Source organism: Cinclus cinclus, chromosome Z, assembly GCF_963662255.1.
Source record: "Cinclus cinclus chromosome Z, bCinCin1.1, whole genome shotgun sequence".
NCBI lineage: Eukaryota > Metazoa > Chordata > Aves > Passeriformes > Cinclidae > Cinclus > Cinclus cinclus.
In genome coordinates, this window is record NC_085084.1 from 51,114,205 (window position 1) to 51,136,155 (window position 21,951).

General features: G+C 37.3%; 1 protein-coding gene across 3 annotated transcripts in view; it reads right to left on the reverse strand.

The window, feature by feature from the left end:
* The window catches only part of FOCAD (focadhesin), a 92,962-nt gene that overhangs the window by 46,823 nt on the left and 24,188 nt on the right, over positions 1-21,951 (reverse strand). For 2 of the 3 annotated variants that reach the window (XR_009934140.1, XM_062512830.1), the window contains exons 8-15: positions 21,264-21,470; positions 20,752-20,839; positions 19,893-20,095; positions 14,518-14,775; positions 6,622-6,726; positions 5,985-6,086; positions 4,028-4,158; positions 2,333-2,459 (exon numbers count right to left, since the gene is read on the reverse strand). Coding sequence is in view for 2 of the 3 variants with exons in the window: in XM_062512830.1 (XP_062368814.1) it covers positions 2,333-2,459; positions 4,028-4,158; positions 5,985-6,086; positions 6,622-6,726; positions 14,518-14,775; positions 19,893-20,095; positions 20,752-20,839; positions 21,264-21,470 (1,221 nt within the window). In the remaining variant the exon portion in view is untranslated. The remainder of the gene's footprint in view (positions 1-2,332; positions 2,460-4,027; positions 4,159-5,984; positions 6,087-6,621; positions 6,727-14,517; positions 14,776-19,892; positions 20,096-20,751; positions 20,840-21,263; positions 21,471-21,951) is intronic. The other variant, XM_062512831.1, reaches the window with a different exon arrangement.

Genomic DNA, 21,951 nt, shown 5'->3' on the forward strand with positions numbered 1-21,951 from the left:
TTCAGGTGACCTACTGCCCTAAATGGGTGAGAAATCTAACTTAGGAGAAAAATAGATAACAACATTTCAATGGAAAGGGGATTTAAACGTATGCTTAGAAATTTTATCCTTGAATGTTTCTTGGCTTGCATACTGTACTTGATACATTAAATCAATCAGATGCCAGGATAGCCTCAAATGAAGTACATTAGCTTCTGTTGAAATCACTGGGGGAAAAACAAATTGCATGCTGAGAAGCAGGAAATGTGATCTGGGAAGAACTCTGTGATTTTTTTCCATTTTTGATGTGCAAGTCACTATTCATTGTTCATTAAAGACCTTTTGTTACACCTGTTGAAAAAAAGAGGGGGGAAGAAGCAGCTAGCCCTTCTTGCAAGTCCTGCAAAAGCTAAGTTTATACTCCTAACAGTGTTCATGTAGGATGTACTTTGAATAAAGCCACTACCTTTATACAAAACAATTACTGCAGTCAGCAGAATGGATAACTACTCTTACACAAGAGTCAACCAAAAAAGAAATCAATGTTACACATTTTGTTATTACATTACTATAACAAAGGAGCCCTTCTGACACTCTCAGAACTCAACCCTGACAAAGCCACATGGTGTATAGGGTTCCATCATCAACTGAGTCAACACTATACGTATGAAAACATTATTAATTATTCTGGTTCAAAAGCTGATTGAAAGTTCAGTGCTCTCTAAAATCCTACTTCTAAGCAGCTGCACATGGAAAAGCCTGGAGACATCCCTTTCCCTTAATTCAGTGACAGAGAGAGAAAACACCAAAACAAAACCAGTCTCTATGATTATGTCCTTTCTGCACTGCAGACTACAGTCTAAACAATAAATAAGAGACAGACCAAATTTACTTAACCTGAATGGTTACCCAGCTTGCCAAACCACAACAGAATTCCCTTTCAGAATAGCTAGGTGGTAGATTTGGTCTCCCATAACATTACACTGCAGTTGGGGAAATAAGGCAAATTGAATTTGGAAAATCCAGGAATCATGAAAAATTGGTAACATCCACAAAATTGTCTGTCCATCCTTCATTCCTTCCTTTCTTCCTTCCTTCCATCCATCTTGAGTAGTCTTAGCCTTCCAGTCCTCAGTAATGGTACAGTATACATGTGTTCTCAAATGAGTTTATTTTAGTAGAATGTGAAATTTATCATATATGTAACTCCTACTTCTTTGCAAGACAAAGTCTAAACATAATCCAGCCTGGAAAAACACCAATTCAACACCAAACCCACATTCAAAGGATCTACGTGACCTTAAAACAAGCCAAACTTCACATCAAAGGCAAACAAAAAATTACACTAAACAAATTGTTTCTTAGCAGCCATTGTCAGAAGATTTTTAATTATACTGAATATAGATATCTATGGGTGATTCACTATATTGTTCTTGAACTGCTAAGTGATTTTAAATAATGGGGCAATGACTGGCCTTACTGCAGTAAACACTGCAGTGGAAGTGTATTAGTGGATAAACATAAAATTGCTGCTTGGCAGAAAATGGGTAATCAAATATTCCGGCAGGGTATAATTAGTTCACTACTCCAATGGCCTGTATAGTACAGTTTGCCAGTAGCAGATTCACAGCATGTCTGTGCCTGCATCGTAACACCAGCATAACACTGTCTGGGATGTGGAAACAAAGAACATTGTCTCGTAACCTAGAGAAACCATAGCATCACTGTTTGGGTTCAAAGGGACCTCAGGATATTTCCAGCCCAGCCTCCTGCTCAAAGCAGGGTAACAGTGAGAACAGATCCAGTTGCTCAGGGTTGTATCCAGAAGGAATGTGAAAATCTCCAGGGAAGGACACAGCAAAATCTCTCTGAGCAGCTTATCCCAAAGCTACTTGTCCTCTTCATCTGTAAGTAAAAGTGAAGCCTCCCAGCTGCTAGTGATTTCACTCTCTATCTAGTAAACTCTATGAATTAGACACAGCAGGGCAGGCCAGTAAGAAGATACAAAAATTACATTATTTAAGTGCATTTCAGCCAATCAGAATTATGTACCAAACAGACTTCCTCTTCAAATCTCAAGGAAAGATGCATGAAAAGATGTCATTGCAATAAACTGCAAAGCTGATTCAAAATTTCAGCCCATGCACTGAAGGGCTGATGTGCTGTGGTAGAAGGTCACAGTACAATTTCCCAGGAACTATTAACTTATGTTGGAAGAGAGGAATTAAATTTGTTAGAAGAAAAAAAAATTCTGCAGGAACTCAATGTACTCTTTAAAAAAAGCCAACTGGGAAAAAAGGTCATGAACCACAAGCAGAACTCAAAACACAAAGACAAGCCAATTTAATCTCACCTCAGCCTCACAAAGTGCCCGTAGACCCTGTAATACTATGGCAGCAGGTGAAGCTTGATCAGGTTTTGTGCATTCATTTAATACCTGGGAAATTGCAGCCAACATATCTGCTCCATGCTGGTATGGTCTAAAGGGAAAAAAAAAAAGGAAAATAGAAGGCAATATTCACACATGCACACAAGTTATAATTTACACACAAAAAATCTACTAGGCATTTAAGTGACAACTAAAACTGCCTAGAATTGGGAGTTCACACACACACACTCAAAAAAAAAAAACCTTACAAGGAGGATATGACAGAGTCCTCTAAAGGCTGAGTGATATGAGAAATTAAATCAGTAGGCATCAAATTCCAAATAAAAGATCACAGAGTGGTTAAGTTATAGAAGGTTTTGTCTAAGCATGTTGTATTCTCTTAAAGATTACATCATTCAAGAAGGGACTGAGAAGGAAAGTCCAACTATTAAAAATGCACTATTTTATGATTCTTTGTTGAAGTCTCCTGCAAGCAGTTCCTCCTGTGTATTGGTGGAGATTCTGGCACCAAATGTTTTCTGTCCCTCTTACATCAGATTGCTATATATTTTCCTTTTTTTCTCTCTGTTGCAATGCCCCTTGTCCTTCCCTCAGTGACTGCATGGGCTGCTTTACCTTTCCAGTCTTTTAACTCTCCATTGAATTTTATTGGGTTGTGGTGGGCAAGGTGTTCAACAGTTCCTCATACTATCTCTGTAGGAGATTCTGGTAAATGGTACCTGGTAGGTGACTTATATGCATGGTAAATTGTGACTAATGTATTTGCCCACAGATTCTCACAAATTATTTCTAAATGCATGAAGAATGAACCTGAACTCCAGCTATACCACTTATCTGGCAAAAAGAGTATTACAGGTACATTGAGATTTCTGTCTTGCTTTTCACTTTTAAAAAGTTTCTTGACAAATACTGTCTGACAAAATGGAAGTAAGTTGAAGAGGTAAATGAAAAGGTATTTCCTCTAGAAACTTGTTTTTAGTTGATACTTAAAAGATACATGAATCTTCTCAGCTGTTACTAGCTGATCTTCACAAAAGAAACTGAAAGCTGGAACTCAATGCAGGTGACAGGCAGAAAGTGCATATAAAACCAGGAAGTAAATACTAATGCATTTAAACATACTCTTTACAGGAACTGTAAATTATTATCAAGTACTGATATTCACAGATTGTTAGAGCTAGAAAGGTTCAAAGTATTATCCAGTTAGACTTGCACAACAGTGTTCTGTGGTATTATATCCGAATAAAGACCAAAAATGTACATGTGACAAAATATGGTTTTCAGGAAAAAAAAAAAATCTTTCTTTGAATAGACCAAAAGAGAGACACTTAGCTCTTTCTTCTATTGTTTCAATTCCCACTTTTTCTAATCTGGAAGTGTTATTCCTGAAGTTTCTTTCCTGGGACCAGTATAGGATGCATCTTTTGTTTCAGGATGGAGATAATTTAATTTTAACAACATTTATATGCGTGTTCTATCTGTCATAATAGAAAATCCTAAACTTAGTAGCTGCTCAGATTAGCAATGGCTGAGTCAGTGTCACAACTAAAAATCCAATTACAATTAAAGGAATGGATTAAGTAAAAATAATGATGCAGCTTTTCTGAAAACAACCCTTTTCCGTTGCAAAGACATAAGATGGATAAGACTTGCACTTACCTCAGCCTACATACATCTCTTATACAAGCAGCTTTAGCAACCAGCTTTTCCCATTGAGCATCTTTGTCAACAGACACAGAGGGCATATCAGACATTGCCAAGAACTTCTGCAGTTCTGGGTAAATTCGATCCTAGAAAAGATTTTGTTTTAAAATTATCATCACACCTTGTTGGGGGTTGTTTTTGTTTTGTTTCCCTTTCCTCTCTATGGAATTTTCCCCATTGACATGCTAAGAAGCCTGATGGCTAGGCCCTAGCAGGGATGGCTAGTGACAGGGGAAGTGGGGGAACCGGGGAAGGGGGGGATGAAACCAGAGATCAGCAGCAAGTAAAGGGAGGGGGAGGCATCTGCTGGCCCCTCGTGCAGCTGGAGTCAGACGGTCACTGCTGCTACCCCCGCCCCCACCATCCCAACACCAGGAGCCACCTTTTCTGATGTTGGATCCCACACTGCTGCCTTTTCTCTTCAGCCTGGGGTCTCCAAGCACCCTGCTGAGCTCCGGGACCGACACCTCAACCAAAAGTCTCTCCTCCATCCCTTCCCCACCTGGGACACCGCCACCACCCCCATCCTTCCTGCAGCTGTGCGGGACCTGCCCCTGCGCACCAGCGGTACCTGCAGCACAGGGAGAGGGTGCCGGCAGCCAAAAAGGACTGGGACTGAGCTACTGCTCTGTTTGGTGTTAATTTCATAGCTGTTGTTGTTCTTGTTTGTCTTGTTAGATACACTAGTAAAGAACTGCTATTCCTACCCCCATATCTTTGCCTGAGAGCCCCTTAATTTCAAGATTATAATAATTCAGAGGGAGGGGTTTATTTGCTCCATTTCAAGGGAAGGCCCTGCTCTTCCCTAGCACAGCTGTCTTTTCAAACCAGGACACACCTTTAAAAGTGCGACCAGATTTTCAATTGGTATCACTTCTATAGGACTTCTACATACCACTCTGATTTTTAGTATTGTATACCATATTTTGGTTTTTTTTTTATTATTCAGCTCTAATGCTACATTGTGATTGAACTGGCTTTTGCAGACCAGGTCTCTAGATATCTTTAAAAAAATCAGAAGCAAATTACTGTACATAACTTGTGCTGATTTTGTCTGGGATAGAGTTAATGCCCTCCACAATGGCTGGTATGGGGCTGTGTTTTGGATTTGTGCTGAACACAGGGTTGATAACACAGAGATATTTCTGTTTCTGCTAAGCAGAACTTACACACAGCCAAGGCCTTTTCTGCTTTTCATACTCCATACAGGTGAGGAAGATGGGGATGCTTGCAAGGCTGGGAGGAAGCACAGACAGGATGGGTGACCCAAACTGACCACAGGAATATTCCAGACCATATGATATCATGCACAGGATATAAAGTAGAGGGAAGAAGGAGGAAGGGGAGATATTTGGGCTGATGACATTTGTCTTCCCAAGCCACCATTACACGTGATCTGTCTCCCGCAGATAGCTGAACACTTGTCTGCCCAAGCAAAGCAGTGAACTAATTCCTTGTTTTCTTTTGCTTGTGTGCACAGTTTTTGCTTTCCCTATTAAACTCATCAGTTTTCTTCCTTTCACTCTTCTGATTTTTCTCCCCAATCTTACTGGTGGGTGGGGGTGTGAGTGAGTGGCTGTGGGGTACTCGGTTGCTGGCTGTTGTGGATAAACCACAACACTAAGGTCTTGTTCATACTGCACATGATGAAAGGCAGAAATCCTCCAAACAACTTTTTTTTTTCTAATCACAGTTTGAGATGTCATGAAATCAAAAGAAAGTTTATGACAGGCATAATATTGAAATATTCCACTAAAAGATCAGTATAGGCACCATTAACGCCATTTTCTTTATAGTGCTGATAATGACATACTAGTAGAAGTAATGGTCCACTATTATTTACTTCCTTGGTTAGCAGTAATCAAGTTTGTCAACTGGACTTATTATAGTGACACTACAAGAAGTTTCTAACCTGTCTTTCCCATAATGATGTCATCAACCGTGAGGCAACTGCTCTGAGCTTAGGTGTGTTCCCAAGCATGTATATGGCACGTAGAATCTGAGCAACACAAACCTGAAAGAGATTTTTAACCAAGCGTTTTTGCTATTTGATATGTCCAAGGACAAAGAGTAATCTACAGATCATTATTTTACAACCAAGGATGACCAGGAAAAACCATCCAACTACAGTATCAGAAATAAACTGGAAGTAATTTTCCAAAAAACTTCAGCAAATAACAAGTCCAAGAGCATCCTCTCATGATATATATAATGATCATACAATGTAGACAGTGAAGTGTAATGGACATTTCACTTTAAAACAAATATCATATCCCATCCAAAATATTATAAAGTAATGCAGAAGCTTAAAAATCAGTTAAGTAAGCTATATATTCCTCATTCTAATTAGTTTTTATAAATATATAATATATATAATGTAATATATAATTAGAAATACAATTATACATTACATTATATAAGAATATCTTTAATATATTATATTTTGTAATATAATTACCATAGATATTGTAAGAATAGAATAGAATAGAATAGAATAGAAAACTTTTATTGGTACAGTTTTCATTTTACTAAAGATCTTTCATTCTGACCTTATGTACACCAAGTGTAGGCAATGTATACAATATCTCCCTGTAAAGTGCAGGCTCCAAAGGTCTTCCCAATTTAAATATCAGAACTGGGATCAAATTTGGGACCTAAAATAGAACAAATGCAGGAAATAAATTGGAATTTGCCGAATTTGGCAACATGACATCTTAGAAAGGACAATCAACTTGTCCCAATATATTAGAGAATCATATATTTTATTTACTTTTCTCTACCTGTATATATGACAAACTTACCACATAATACAATATAATTTATTGCATTCTGTACCATAAGGTACAAAACTTTCAGAGAGATGCTGCTGAAGTTATAATAAAATAAAGGGGACTTATATATTCCATTTTCCATTCCCTTTTGGATCATATTTTCAGTATCTTCACACCAGCAAGTGCTACAGTTTTTTCTTTTGCACCTTCTTATCACTGTGTGATTAGATCCAATCTTAAATTAAGTCTACCCGTGATGTCCGGTTTTTTTTGACTACTTAAAACACAAATACACAGAGACACACAAATATATATCTGCTATTTATATATGGGATTTATATATACATATATGAGTGGTTTATACAGATATTGGTTAAAAAAATGGAAAATTCTGCTCCAACATTTGTTTCAACATGCATTTTTATATAAGCAGATGATAACATTTTTCACTGTAAATAGATCTGTCTCAGTCCACAGGAAAAATAATAATTAATAATTCAAGTGCTCTGGTATTATGCATACTTGGCTCTGTTCTGGTTCCAAATCAGAGACCAAAAAAAATATGGTTTGTTCTGTAAGTTATCACTGTCTCTACAGTTCAGCAATGTGAACTGGTGCTGCTTCCACAAACTTAAACTAAGTTCTGGAATCTGCATTTACCACCTAATGAATTAACTATAAGGCATTACTTTTTTCCATTTTCCAGAGTATTTGACATTCTGAAATAGAACAAACCCCTTTATAAACCAAAAATACTACAGACTTTTGTGGAATTGACTAGTCTTCCTCTTTCTGTATCTCTCAAGGTAGTTGTCTAGCTTCTATAGAATCAGTCATCACCCTATGATCTGCCTAGAAAGAGGACTAGCTTTATGTAAATATTTCAAATCACACTCAATAAATGAGGCAGAGAATTTAGGGCAATATTAATTTGAATAGATTTTCACGTTCAAACTGAAAGCATCTTCCCACTAGCAGCCTCCCTCCCCTTTCTTTCAAACTTTTGGATTTAAGAGAAGTTTGGCAGTTTTACACCTTCTGTTCTGGCCTGATTTTGGCTAGGTTAGAACTAAGTTTCTTCACAGTACCTAGTTGGCAATGATTTGTCAACAAAACACTTTTGAAAACACTGATGTTCCCTGCTGTCATGATATTCCTTAAAACAGAAAAGGGCATGGGGGAATTAAGTTATACCACTTCTCTAGCACATGGCAGAACTGATTAATGTAAATTCTAGTCCCAGTTAAAATTCAGCAGGAAGATTACATGTTAATGTCTGTATTAACACTGAAACATAGAAAAGTGAAACCTGCATTCAAAACATGATATTTCATTTGCTGCCTGACCTTTTTTTCCCAGTCCCTAATTGCAATGATTTGTTTAAGCTAGTCAGTTGTATTTCCCCACTTTACCCATGCTAAAGAGACAACAGCATTGCCTGAGAGAAAATTATGTACATTAGTATACAGGAAGAAAACTAAAATTAACTTCCTGATTAAAGAGAATCCAAAAGAAGACTTGAGTGCCAACGGCTCAACATCCTTCAAGCTACAACCTGTTTTGGTTAAATCAGGACTTTAGTTAAATCAAAACAGTAAGGTTGCACAGAAACCAAATAATACAGGTAGACAAAAAGTCCACTTTAATATAGGAGACCCAACAGAGGAAAGCAGTTTTATTTCTGGGCACCTGTTGTACCTTGAGTGTCAAGAAAAAATGTATCACCTGATTTACTGTTACCTAAATCTTTGAATGATACAAAGTAAACTGCAGGGAGATGAGTAAGCAGTGGGCATTGGACATCTTTGGGGTAGGTTGCTAACACAGCAACCTGCAACACCATGTTAAGTTACAAAATCCTCAAGGAGGTCACACAATTAATTTTACACTAACATCTAGTAAACAGATACTATGTTTGATTTACAAAATTCTCAGGGAATATTATGCATGTGCCACTGTAAAGACAGTTAGAAACTTATTTAAAAGTATTATCCTTTACAGTCTGTTTGTTTTGAGTATTTCTGTATATTTCAATTGTAAGATTAGGAAAAACTCCAAAATGTTCTGGTACAGCAAAGCTTCTCACTCCTCTCTTCATCTCCCTCATACAATGCTGAGATTAATTTCAATATTAAATGTATGCTACGTCTTCATCAAGGGCGCAACAGCCCCACAAAGCTGATATTCACTTATCAATTCACTAGCTCCCAGTAGGCAGGAATCAACTTCAAAATGGGAGCTCGCTTCAGAATGCCTTCTGCATTCCACATGGTACCAGAGAATGCAGAAGTTTGGTCAAGACTGTCATTAGGAATCTGAAGAAGGGTTTTGATATCATGTTGTTTGGTTTCAAAACTAATTTGCATCACAAAAATGATGCGGTGATTTCTCAACAATTCTCCCTTTTGAAATAAAACTAAACATGTGAGACAAAATTATATTATTTAATGAATATATCTGTGAAGCATTCCTCTGCCATTTGGTGTCATGATTTCTTTTTTCTGAGCTACAAGGCAACTGTTCTTCTTCAAAAGCACAAGCTAAAGGAGAACAACAGGTTCATTCCTGGGCTGAATTTTGGCAGATCAACCATCAACCTAGCTGTCCAGTAGGCAAGACAGTAAAATGAGAAGACTTCTGAAAGCATACAATACTCTGGCATTTCTTGCTTCAATGAACAAGACAAAATCACTGGAGAATTCAGACAAATGAAGCAATAAGCTTTTCAGGTAAGTTCATAAATATAGCTAAGTTTCTCTTTATAACACAATAAAATAAAATTTCTCTCAAAAAAGAGAAGTTCTTTTTAGAAAACACAAGCTAGGTTTTCAAAAGGACCTAATGAATAAGATACAGCCATGAAGCGTCTGTCCACAAGCTTGGACTATGACATGATTCTTTCCCTACAGCTACTCACTAAAGTTTATAAAATGAATCAAACAAAAAAAGCATCAGGCACCATCTGAATGAGCTAAATTCTGTTCAACATATCCTTAAACATGTTTCCTACAAGAATAAAAATGTATTTTACATTTTTGGGTATTCATGTACTTCCAAACCCCAAAGAACAGAAAATACTGCATCTTCACATGAATTTCCCAGAAGGCATCATTTACAACTAAAATAGTTCATTCAAGCAGTTGAAATACCATAAAGAATGTGTGCTCCCTATAGAATCATAATCCTCAAATAACAGTAATAGATCTTGTGCTATATCCACCAGTGACACCTCAGACTGATGATTCAAATTCTTCTTGCAGTACATCAGGGGTTTCACAGAGTGTAATAACAATTTCTGCACAAGACAATTCATCCAATAAGAAAGACTGTATTAAGACCTTAATGTGTCTCTGCAGCCTGTGCAGAGATTTGACTTCAGAAAGCCTAACAACCCATGTATTACTCTTCATTCCTCAGCCTTTACAAAACTTCTGGGCTTTTTTCCATAGTGAAAGTCCAGAACCACTACTCCAAAATTCTTTAGCTAAAACCATCATCTTGCATCAAAATAAGGCTTTTACTCAGTGGGAAAGAGGAGATACATGTAGAGAAACACTCTGTAACCTCTTTCATGGACAGGGTAAGGGAAAAAAACAAACAAACAGAAAAAGTATAACCAGAAAAATGTCTGCAAGATCTATTATGATAATCATTTTTAAACCTAGTGATATTTTTTAAGTGCTCCATTAGTTTAGACAACAGACACCTTACAGAAACAACATTCAGTGTGAAAATGAGAGCTACTGTTAGTGAACTCTGTGAAGAACTGGAATAAACATGAAAGCAACCTCTCTTTCTGACTGTTTTGTTTTGAAATACAACTCTTCAACTAGATTTTACACAGGAATCACCTGTGGCTTTTCCATTCAATTCCAAAGCTACAATCATTGTGTCCCTTTGTGAACAACAAAGTAACAGAATTTCACTAGCAGCAGAATTCGTGACTGTCTATATCACTTTAAAAACAACCAACAGCAAAAAAACCCACCACACAATTATTTTTATGCTATGACCTTCACATCAACATCTCAGCATTTCTATATACTCTGTTGGAGTGGCTCCAAAGCAGACACTTCTTAATTTTGCCCTTTAGACTCCTAACTTCTGCAACATTAAGTGCTGAAGTAGTAGCTGTAAACTCCTAGGCCAAGTTTACTTTAATTTGGACATGATTCAAAGACACAAAAAATTCAGAATATATATACACCTGTTACAAATATCTGGCTTTAAACTGAGTGTTTAAGTATCACTAACACTAAAGCAACAGATTCAAGTTACTATAGATGTGACAGTCTAAAATTAAGATTGGGCTTAACAGGCACTTTTTGTTTTCTTCTTTCCATATCTGTCCTCTGACTTCCTCCTTCTTCAGGACAGTCTTCTAACTACTGTGCTGCACACCACCTTCCACTGCATCCTACAGAAAATGCCCTAAGGAACTGAAGACTCAAAATGTCTTAACAAGTTTGTTGTGATGAGTTTTTCACTTTCTTAATTTACATTCCAACCAGATACTTCCACCATCTTTTATAAAGCATCACTTATTTCTGTGGAACTGAAAAAAAACACAGAACCAAATAGAGCAATTCCTGAAGTACAACTCTGCCATCAAAATGTTAGTGTTAGATGCCATCACACTGCTGACTGAGTTTATTAAAGTAATCAGTTATATCCTCCATCTAGGAGCTTCAGCACTTTCTCTTGCTGCACTGTTATTTCAAGAGAAAGATGAGACAAGTCTAAGGTAATTCTTCTGCCTTAGAGAGAGCACTGCACCTACAAGAAACAATGTGATAATCTTTGAGTGCAGTGCTAAATGTAATAATCTCTGGGGAGCCATTAAGCAGACTTAGAACTAAATAACTTGTCAGAGACAGATGCTAGCTGATGCCATCTTCAAATGAGCCAGACAGTAAGTTCAAGTTTCAAAGCATTAAAATCTTTTTGAACTGAGATTTAATCATTTAAAAGATAGCAATGCATTAAATATCGCTAACTGGAGAATATGGTATCATTGGTTGCAGTTAACTGAGGACTAGGAACAGAAACTTCATCCCAATAAAGCACATTATTTTTTCCATGCCAAATTTCCATATGTTACGCAGCAAAATATCTGCTATATTTCCAATTATACTGATTGCTTTATGCGATACTACTAGAAAGATACCTGATTACATTACATATTTTGCATACATACACTTCTTGCAAAAAAGTATTTTAAAGCCCACAGTAATTTTAGAAAGTAAAAGCTCCCCATCTACACTCCTTATCAGCTGAAAAAATGTGAGCCAGTAAGAAAGTATCAAATCAGGTTGAGTTCTGCATTTTGGCCATTGTTTCTAATTCATGTGGACTTCTGCTGATTGCTAGAGAAACAAAAAATATGATGAAGTCTGAACTTCATCTTCTTATTGCCTTTGGACACATGCTATGCTTCCCAGTGCCAGGAAGGACTTTTTCATGAGCTTAGATGATTTCTTAATTCTAAGGTAGTCTGACCACCATAGTTAGCTCAACAGGATATGTCTATTAATCTTACTTATTGTATTGGTGAACAAAACCTTTAGCTTAAAATAAGAACAAACAAAGCAGAAAAACCCACTCACATAATGCTAAACACGAACAGCTTCAGGTTAAGTAACTCTCACTGCATCCATTTAAAGCTTCTGTAATTCTGCTGACTTGCTCTTTGATTTGTCTCTAAACCTGTTCATTTAAAGTTACTGGAGCTATTTTAGATTAATCCAATGAAATTCATAACAGTCATTCCCTACAGTCAGGCTTCAGGCATCTCTGCTCAGGTACCATATCATTTCAATGGTATTTTTTCAGCAAGTTATTGCTTTTCTTGTACGACTGTTAAAATACATTTTGAACAAGTATATCAAACAGCTAATAAACAAAGCATTATTCCTTTCCTTTTCATGTAATATGCCATTGATTCATCATCCAACTCGAAGACTCAATGCAACAAAACAGATTAGAGAGAGTCCACAAAAACAAAAAGACACTCTCAGAGCATCTGGAGCTATCTTGGTCATTTTCACACAGCTAGCAAGGCACAAAAATCTGTCTTACTTGCAGCAGCTTGGATCAGAAGTCCAAGAAGGATTCCCACAACAGGGCAGACACATGTCTTACCTACCCTTTTCCTAGAGAATAATTAATTTGCAAGGACTGAGACCTGGATGCCTGGTTACAAACTATATAGTGGCATGTCAAACTACTCATAGTTGAGGTGTACCACTCATAATAGTTTTGAAAGCTGACTTACAGAAATATTTTCAACAAAAAACAAAGTTAATGAAGAGATTATCAGGTGGTTCTAAAGTAGCTCAGCTTTGTTTTTACACAGAAGTGCAATTCATTTTGCTTCCTCCTGACTTTTGAACACAGGTGCTTTCTACTTAAGTGAGAAGCTGAAGTTTTAGTAGCTACTTTGGAAAAAAAAAAAAGTAGGTCAACAAAGTATCTGTAATTTTCTTAAGCTTTGTGTCTTCCCTCAGAAGCCTGTCTCAGTTGCAAGAGGAAATATATCTGGAAGACTAATTTCTGACTTCTGGCTTAGGATCACATTGTCATAGTCATATCACAGTTTTCACTACTTCTAAATTTTACATGCTTTCCCTTTTCATTAATTAGCTCCTCACCCTTTCTCTCAACAAGAGGTCTAAATGGCTTGTAGGAGGTAAAAAGTGTTATTTTCCAGCAAAATCCTTTTACTTCTAACCTTTCTGCCTCTTAAAGGATTTTGTTTTTCTTGGAGGTAAGATTTTTATGCTACCAGTTTTCCAGCATGTACTTAAATAATACAGCCAAAATTATAACATTTTAAACTCTTGTGCTGTAGAACAGGCCAACTCTTTGAGAAGAAAGCAATTTTAAAAACTCCAAGGAAAATAAAGCCTGTATTTATGGCATAAATTAAAGATGAATCAACACTTCTCTCCTGCCTATTTTAAAAATAAGTTATGATTGTTTCTGTAAAATACTTTCTGCATTACATTGCTGTTTCCAGACAATCCCCTTCATCTTTCCAGATTACACAGGTAAGATTAAGCATCCTTCTAGCTTGAATTTAGTACTAAAGGAGACAAAGACTATGCAAAGACTGTGTTTCTAAGAAGCAAGAATAAAGATGTCTCAAGGGACTTGGCAGTCTTCCAGTAACCATAAAAGAACATAGAGAATAATTCCTAAGGTCACCAGAAGAAATTATTTAGTAGCCCTTTTTCAGGCTTATGTTATATTTTCATGCTTCCTGGATATTATCAACAAGCAAGCCAGGCTCCTTCCTAAGTCTAAACAACCACAAAATACTCCAAAACAGAGACATAATACATATTTTGCTCTAAGTGACACATAAAAGAGAGCAAGCTGAGAGTATATGTGTGTGCATGTCTGTGCAGAATGAAGGGCAGTCTGCATCAGCTACTGCAGTGTCCAGGTGCCAACAGCTGGTGAGACTGGGATCCAGAGGGCACATTCTCAACACACTGACCATCTATGCACTGCTGCTGGAGGGATCCATACTGTACCTAGTGGGAATGCAGCCTTGCCACTTGTCAGACCTAGGACCATGAAGGTGTGGCAAACTTTCCCCTCTCAAAGGGGCTGCAAAAATCCAACCCAACTCCTGAAAAAAATCCCAAACCACTAAAAATAAATCCTTACCTGAGAACAATCAGCCTTGGCTATTTCTGTTGTAGCCTGCAGTACATCACAAAGACTGTCTCCATTTTCTTGGATCAGTAGATAAGCCAACAAAAGAAAAACATGGACAGGTACTTGAGTGCTAACTGGTAGCAGTGACTTCACTGAAGACAACCACTTAGTCACTGCAGACTTCTCTTTCATGAGCTCCATGATCTTCCAGGTTGTATACAATGAACTGTAAGAGCTGGTTATGGGGGAAAGGAGTTTGCAGGACACCTGAGAATAAGTGAAACAAATGAAAGTCTCAATCAAACAAATAACATACCATTAAAAAGCAATTGTTAACATCCAAAACATTTTTTATGGTCCCAATGCAATAAATATTAATAATAAACTGTGATACATGTTTTCAAAATCTTTTATATTAATTCTTCCACTACAGACGTTTCAATGGGTTCATATTCCCTGCTCAGGAGTTCCCATTTTACTTGACATCCATCATTTCTGTTCTTGATGGTAACTGCAGTGTTACTAGTCCACTAGAATGGTCATTGTAATTCTGGAGCACATCAAAAACTTATGTTTCTTACAATGACAGGATAATCCCAGAATTTTAATTATCACCTACATTATTTTTAAAAAACTGTTTTAACTCTTAATAGTACTTAATACCATAGTTTAATTAACCTGACTTCATATTTTTTGTTTAAGAAATGCTTTGCTTCTCAGAACAAAATGTTCTATTTGTGGTAGTTGTGCCACTGAAAACAGGGAAGTAAACTCCATCCGGTTTGTTAGGTTAGAAAGATAACGTTACTTTAACAGCATTCCTGGATGCATGGGGAGCTCTCCTCAAAGCATTCATGCTCAGTAACCTAACAGATTGGGTTATATTTCTGAAACATCTATATATGCTAACTATTTCCATGGACTTGTTTGGATATAGTCTTTGGATATGGACATTTTTTTCCATGAGAGTACCTCAAATATGTCATCAAGTCATTATGTATTTTTCTTATCATTCTTTGGATTGACACACAACCCTTGTTCTCAAAACTAAGATACCAGCTAGTACATATTAATCACTAACACAAATAAATAAGGAAGCATTAGCCAGAACATGACTTATTAGTCACACTCATAGGGAGTTAAGACAAGGCCACACTAACTTCCTGCATATGTGCTAAGCACAAGGCATTAACCAGGAATATAGGGATCCTATACTACTATGCCTTTTCGGTAACAGTTGCAGTCATGGAAGATAGCATTTAGCAGAATGAAAGTTGTAAAATACAAATGAGGGATTCTTTTAAGATGCATTTTCATATAAGGGTATATATATTTTAAAGCTCCTGTAAAATAAAGTTCAAAGTTTTTCATTAAAACAGGAGAGTTTAATACAAGACATAACATCTCTTTCCCACTAATTATCTGCTTCCTTACACAATATCTTTACATTATCAAGACAGCAGTTAGCAGGCAGTAATCAGGGGAAGAACATTTATATAAAGATAAGGTGAAGAAAGTATTTGAGAAGAGATCACCAAATGAACATCAAAAGTGGAATTCAGAATCCAAAAGGCTAGGGCCCACTCAGCTTTAAAGAGCCAGGGGAAAAAAAAGACTCTGAGTGGCAAAAGCTGTTCTAACTAAAATTGCAGAATTTAATTTTAATCACACTGTTTGATTCCATGTAAATTTATTTTGGCTAATGGAAGACAGAATGTCCTTGTATTTTAGATTACTTTTTAAAAATTACTTAAAATTAGCTTATTCCAATTACTTACACATTACAACTACTGCTTGCGGAAAATCAGCAATCTAATGTGCTATCTCCTCTGGCTAGCAAGATCACTTGGAGCCAAAAATCTCTTCTGGATACAGCTGTGATACTTCCTTTTATTGGAAAATGGTATTTAAACTTTATCCAAGGACATACAGAGGTGTAATAAGAGTTTCAGGATCCATAAGATGCACTCTGTAGTTGCCTGCCTGTAGAAGGTAACAGGTCTGGAAATCAAGATCAGACTATGAAAGATTTTTTGTTGTTTGGGGTTTTCTTTGGGAGGGTGTTGTTTATTTGTGGGGTTTTTCTTGTTTGTGGTCGTGGTGGTGTCATTTGTTTTGGTTTTCATGTTTTTAAGTGCCTAAGAAAAATTGCTAAAATTGGTAGAGCCTAAAATATTCTACTGGTATTTCCCATTCCACATTACATCCCAAAAAGGTTTTGCTACGTAATTGTATTCACTACCTTCTCCCTTTATTGGGCGGCTATGATCACAATTTTATTTTATTGCTGCACTCTAATCAAGCAAGTTAAGTGTAACATTTCAGTCTATCAACACAAATATATATATATATATATGGGGGTGGTGTGTATATACACACACACATATATACATATATAAAATTCCTCAATGGCAAAGGCCTATTTGAAGGTCTAGCCTTCCTACATGAAGGCCTAGCCCCATTCTAACTTTCAAAATCATGGCAGGAAAGGTAGAAATATTCTATTAAAGGACATTTAACTTTCGAGTGCTGTTAAAAGCAAAAGAAGCACACCCTCAATGGAAAGGCGGCCAAATACCTGGCCACTGGGGAATACAAATCCTTGCTAGGGTTTACAGGGCTGCACACATGGAAGTCAGGATTCAGCTGGAACTGGAATTGGCCAGAGATACTGAAAAAATAAATGGCTGATCAGATACGTAAGCAGTTAAACAGAAGCCTGGGGAAGACACAGGTGCATTACTAGAGAGGACACAGAAAAAGTTACTGATAATGCTGGCAAGATACAGATTCTCAATACCTTCTTTGCTCCTGATCAATTTGTTTTACTGAGGCTGGCGGCCTGTCACAATCATGCCCCCCCCCCCCCTCAGGGATCAGTACTGGGCTCCATGTTGTAACATCTCCATGAATGATCCGGATGATGGGACCAAAAGCACCCTCACCACGTTTGCTTTGTCACTAAACTGGGTATTGAGAGGGACACATTGGCAGGGAGAGCCACCTTTTACAGATATGAACAGGCTGCAAGACAGAGCCACAAGAGCTGTGTAAAGTTCAACCAGGAGAATTGCAGAGTCCTGCACCTGGGAGCACAAAACCAATGAGCCCAGCCAGGCTCGGACCCATGAGCTGTGGAACAGCCTTGACAAGGGGAGCCCAGGGGTCCCAGCAGAGAACACCTGGACACCACGTCAGCAGTGCACTGCTGCAGCTACTGAGGCAAAGTGGATCCTGAGCTGCACCCATGGGGGCACTGCTAACAGAGAGATGTGATCATCCCACTCCACCAGCGCTTGTCAGACTGCACATGGAGTTGTGTATCCAGTTCTGGCCCCCACAGTTCCAAAACAGATGTGGACAGACTGAAGAAGGACCAAAGGACTGCCATGAGTCAGGTCTTTTCACTCTGCAGAAATGAAGGTTCAAGGGGGATGTCATTATTTTCCAGTACTCAAAGGGCAGATACTAAGAGAACAGATGCACTCCCTTCACAATGGAGAATACAAAGGGCAAAACAAGATGCCTGGGAGGAGGTCAGGGATGACATTACAAGAAAGACATTTCTGATAGTGAAAACAATCATTCACTGGAACAGCCTCTCCAGGGACATGATACAGTTCCCATCGCTGGATGTTTTCAACATATCATTGGAGAGGATACTAGATAATCTCATCTAGGCTCCCTTTCCTATGAAAGGCTAGACTAGATGATCTTGCAGCCTGGGCTATTCTGGGATTCTATGAAAATATACCATAACTTAACTGTTTTCGCTCTTCTATATGCTTGCTCAAAGCTTTTTCATTGTGGACGTAGTATTTGCTTTCATTTTACTGCTTCTTTTCTTGTCTATTCCCAGTATGAAGGGAATCCAAGGATAATTCAATTAAGATGTTATTACCATTAATACGGTCCTACAACACAAATTGACTGTAACTATGGGACCATTAAATAGAGTCCACATTTTTTAATCTTTTAGTTGGGAACCAGAGGTTATTGGCATAATTATTCCAAACAACGATCAGGCAAAATTACTGTCTCCCCATTTGCATTGAGAACCATGAATTACCAAAGATCTGCCAAGCTACTTGCTATGAACTCTGTAAGGATGAGCGAGACACAAGTGAAGAGACTTAGAGAATTCTCAGCCAAGATAACTGTTTTCAGTTGTAACATGGCTAACAGAAAAAGTTAGTCATCAAAAATTATTTAAGCCTTTAACAGAAAAACTCCCACATGCTTTTCTGAAGCAAAGACAATAGCAGAATTAGTACTACCAAGTCCTGATACAGGAAGCCAGTGTAAAACAATGCACTGTAATATTGTTGTACAGTAACATATTAGTCATATGACAAGAAATTAAAATAGGTTCTAAAACACAACAAAAAACAAAAGGTGGGTAAGTGGCACAGAGCACAGAGGACTGACACGTTTTGGAGATGTTCCACTGAAACAAACCTCCATTGGCTTCTGTACAGGCCAGCACCCAGAAAATCCCATTAGAAGGAAGTGAGCTGTAACCACTGCCATCCCACTGTCTAGAGCAGACTATGCAGTGTAAGGTTTCGTGAACTTAAAAAAGGGTTTTTTTATTAGGAGCACAAATGGGCTTGCCTTTTCAGATTTTGAGAAATAGAAGATGAAGTACATAGGGGATACTAGGCCAAGGATACAAGGCAGGACTCAGAAATTGCACTATATCTGGTTCCAGCTTGCCACATCATATCCTCTCTACACAAAACAGGGCTGTAAAGTAAGGAAGTTTAGCTACCCCACTACCAGACACATCTTGATCAAAGAGATTTGCTGTCACCTGCTCTTGGAACAGAGGGGATAAATGAAAACATGGCAAAGAAGTGGAACATAAGTAAATAACTAAGACCCAAAAACCCCCAACAGAACATAAAAAAAATTCAGGTTAATGAGCCAAAATTTGATAATTGACTCTTAGGTGCTCTGTAACTCTCTTCAGCCAAGGTAGAAAGAATGGTACATAATAGTCACATATAGCAGTAAGGAAAAAGAGGTGCAGAGAATAAACAAGTCTGAAAGAAACAGAATAAATACATGTAATACTGATTTCTAAGTCTTGTCACTTGCTTAATAATACAGGTGAATTCTTCAATCTATATGGTCTCCTAAAGTAAAAAAAGAAATCTCATTTGCTGAATAAAACCGGTATCCAGCAAACAAATAAACTTTCACTTCACCACTGCTTTAGTTTTACAGAATATACATATTTTCAAGCATTCCCGTAGAATATATTGCACAAGGAAGCTCACACATGCAGAGTCTTTCCCAAGCAGATAGACTTCATGCAGAAGAATTTTTTTAATTCTTCCCCTCCCTGCCCCCAAAAGAGGAAAGAAACTACAATACTTTACCGATTCCTCTTTATCCTTCACACCTTTCTCCTTTAATATTCCCAAAAGATTTACAGCCAGCTGCTGCCTGGTAGTTTCAGAAACATCCCCTGATAGGCAGTCTCCAACTGCTGTAGAAGATAAGATCTGTAGCACAGGCATCACCAAAGTAAGGGCTGTGGTTGAAATGTCCTGGGTTTCTGAACATGAAAGGAGTTTGTAGGCTATTTAAGACAAGAGAAAAAACAAAGGTCAAAGAGGAAAAAAAGGAATGAATGAACATTGGTACCTTTAAGCATGACACACACATTTCTAGGAAACACTTTTTGAGCAAAGGTCCCCATATTTACTGTATGTGTATATAAAGGGTAAAATATTTTTTTTGACATTTTTCATTTAGAGATACACACATTTCTCTTGTTTATAGCAAAGTACCTGATGGCAGAAAAAAATACAAAAATTTAATGCAGCACAGATTTTTTTTTTAATTGGAATAACTACACTAATTAAAACTGCTAAGTCAAAAGCATGGCTAAACATTGCCATGATTACCATGCCTGTTTGCAATACCTGTAAAAAGAAACAATTCAGGATGCATGAACATCAGCTAAGAATATCCCACTGGCTCAAAAATGAAACTGATAAGCTCCAAGACAGCAGGGAGCTTAAAATACAGAAACATCAATGGAAAAAGTCAGTGCAGCAGGAAAATTTTTTACTGCCATTACTGTCAAAATTCAGGAGGAATTCTGATTATAAAGAAACCCCATTTCAGCACCCAATCCAGCTCCAGGGGAATGCTGTGCTTATTTCATAGATAGGAAGAAACAAAGACACAGTTTTTATAGTGTGGATTTCTCTTTCACAAGAAGAGCTTTACCTAGACTCAAGACAGGCTTTTGCTGACTTTCTGGTGTTTGCAGCAGTAGAAGCGCTAGCCCAATTATAAACTGGTCCACTGGAAATACCTACAAGGAAAAAACAAAAAGGTTCCAAGTCTCCTTTGTTTCTCAGTGACATTAAACAGAACAAATAGGAAACTACCAAAACTTTGCAAGATTAGCTTCATGAATCACAGTGACTGCACATGCAGCGACAGAGCAATGAAGAATATAACTGTGTGGAAACAGTATTTTAACTAAGTAATTAGAACATTTTGTTATTTTGTCCAAACTGTTGTAACTTGCTTTAAACAAATTTCCATACTAAGAGATTAATTAAGTTTTTACCTTTGGAATGGTATTCAAACAGGGAAAAAAAAATTAGAAACTTTTGACATCAACCCTGGTCACCTGCAGGCAAGTGTGTCACATGTAAGTGTCTCTACTGTCTTAAACATGACAATCTTTAAATTTAATAGAACTATTTTACATTTTTATGATACACTCTTACCTCTTTTAGGAGCTCAAAGCTGTCCTCTATTAGGGAGATCAAAGTTGAGCACTCTCCTGTTACATTTAAACACACTTCACAGAAACACAACAGTTGCAGGCTAAGCTGGGATAACTGAACTTTCCAAAACAAAGGATAGCGTAGTAGGCTGAGGAACAGCTCTTGCAGGAAGAACAAGGCTTCTGTAACTTGCAGTAAGTCCTTAAGCTGCAGAGAAGTGGTTAAAACAAAACAAAGCCAAAATACATGACAATTTAGTTGCCCTTCCCTATCTACACAGAACTTAGAATTAGCTCTATTAGTACTGCTATGTTTCTATTGCATGTAGTACTAAAACTTTGAAGAAACACTAATAAACTAATGCCAGGAATCCCTTATCCCTTAAAAAGAACAACTTATGAACTGCTATTTGATATTTTGAAGTAAAATGAGAAACATGTGAAAGACTTAAAACATTTCTTGGTAGTTGATGAGAAAAATCCCTTTTTACTCAAAAGCAACAGCAATTAATTCAGCTTTAGGGGTTCTCACAACAACACAAAGAAGTGTGTGGGGATTTCATAAAGCAGGTAAATATTCTTATAACAGAAACATCTGGCTCTAGACTATTTCCTTTGTAATATAACCAAGATTTTAACATTTGTCTCAAAAGAGAAAGGCAGTGGGGTTACTCAATTGTAACACCATG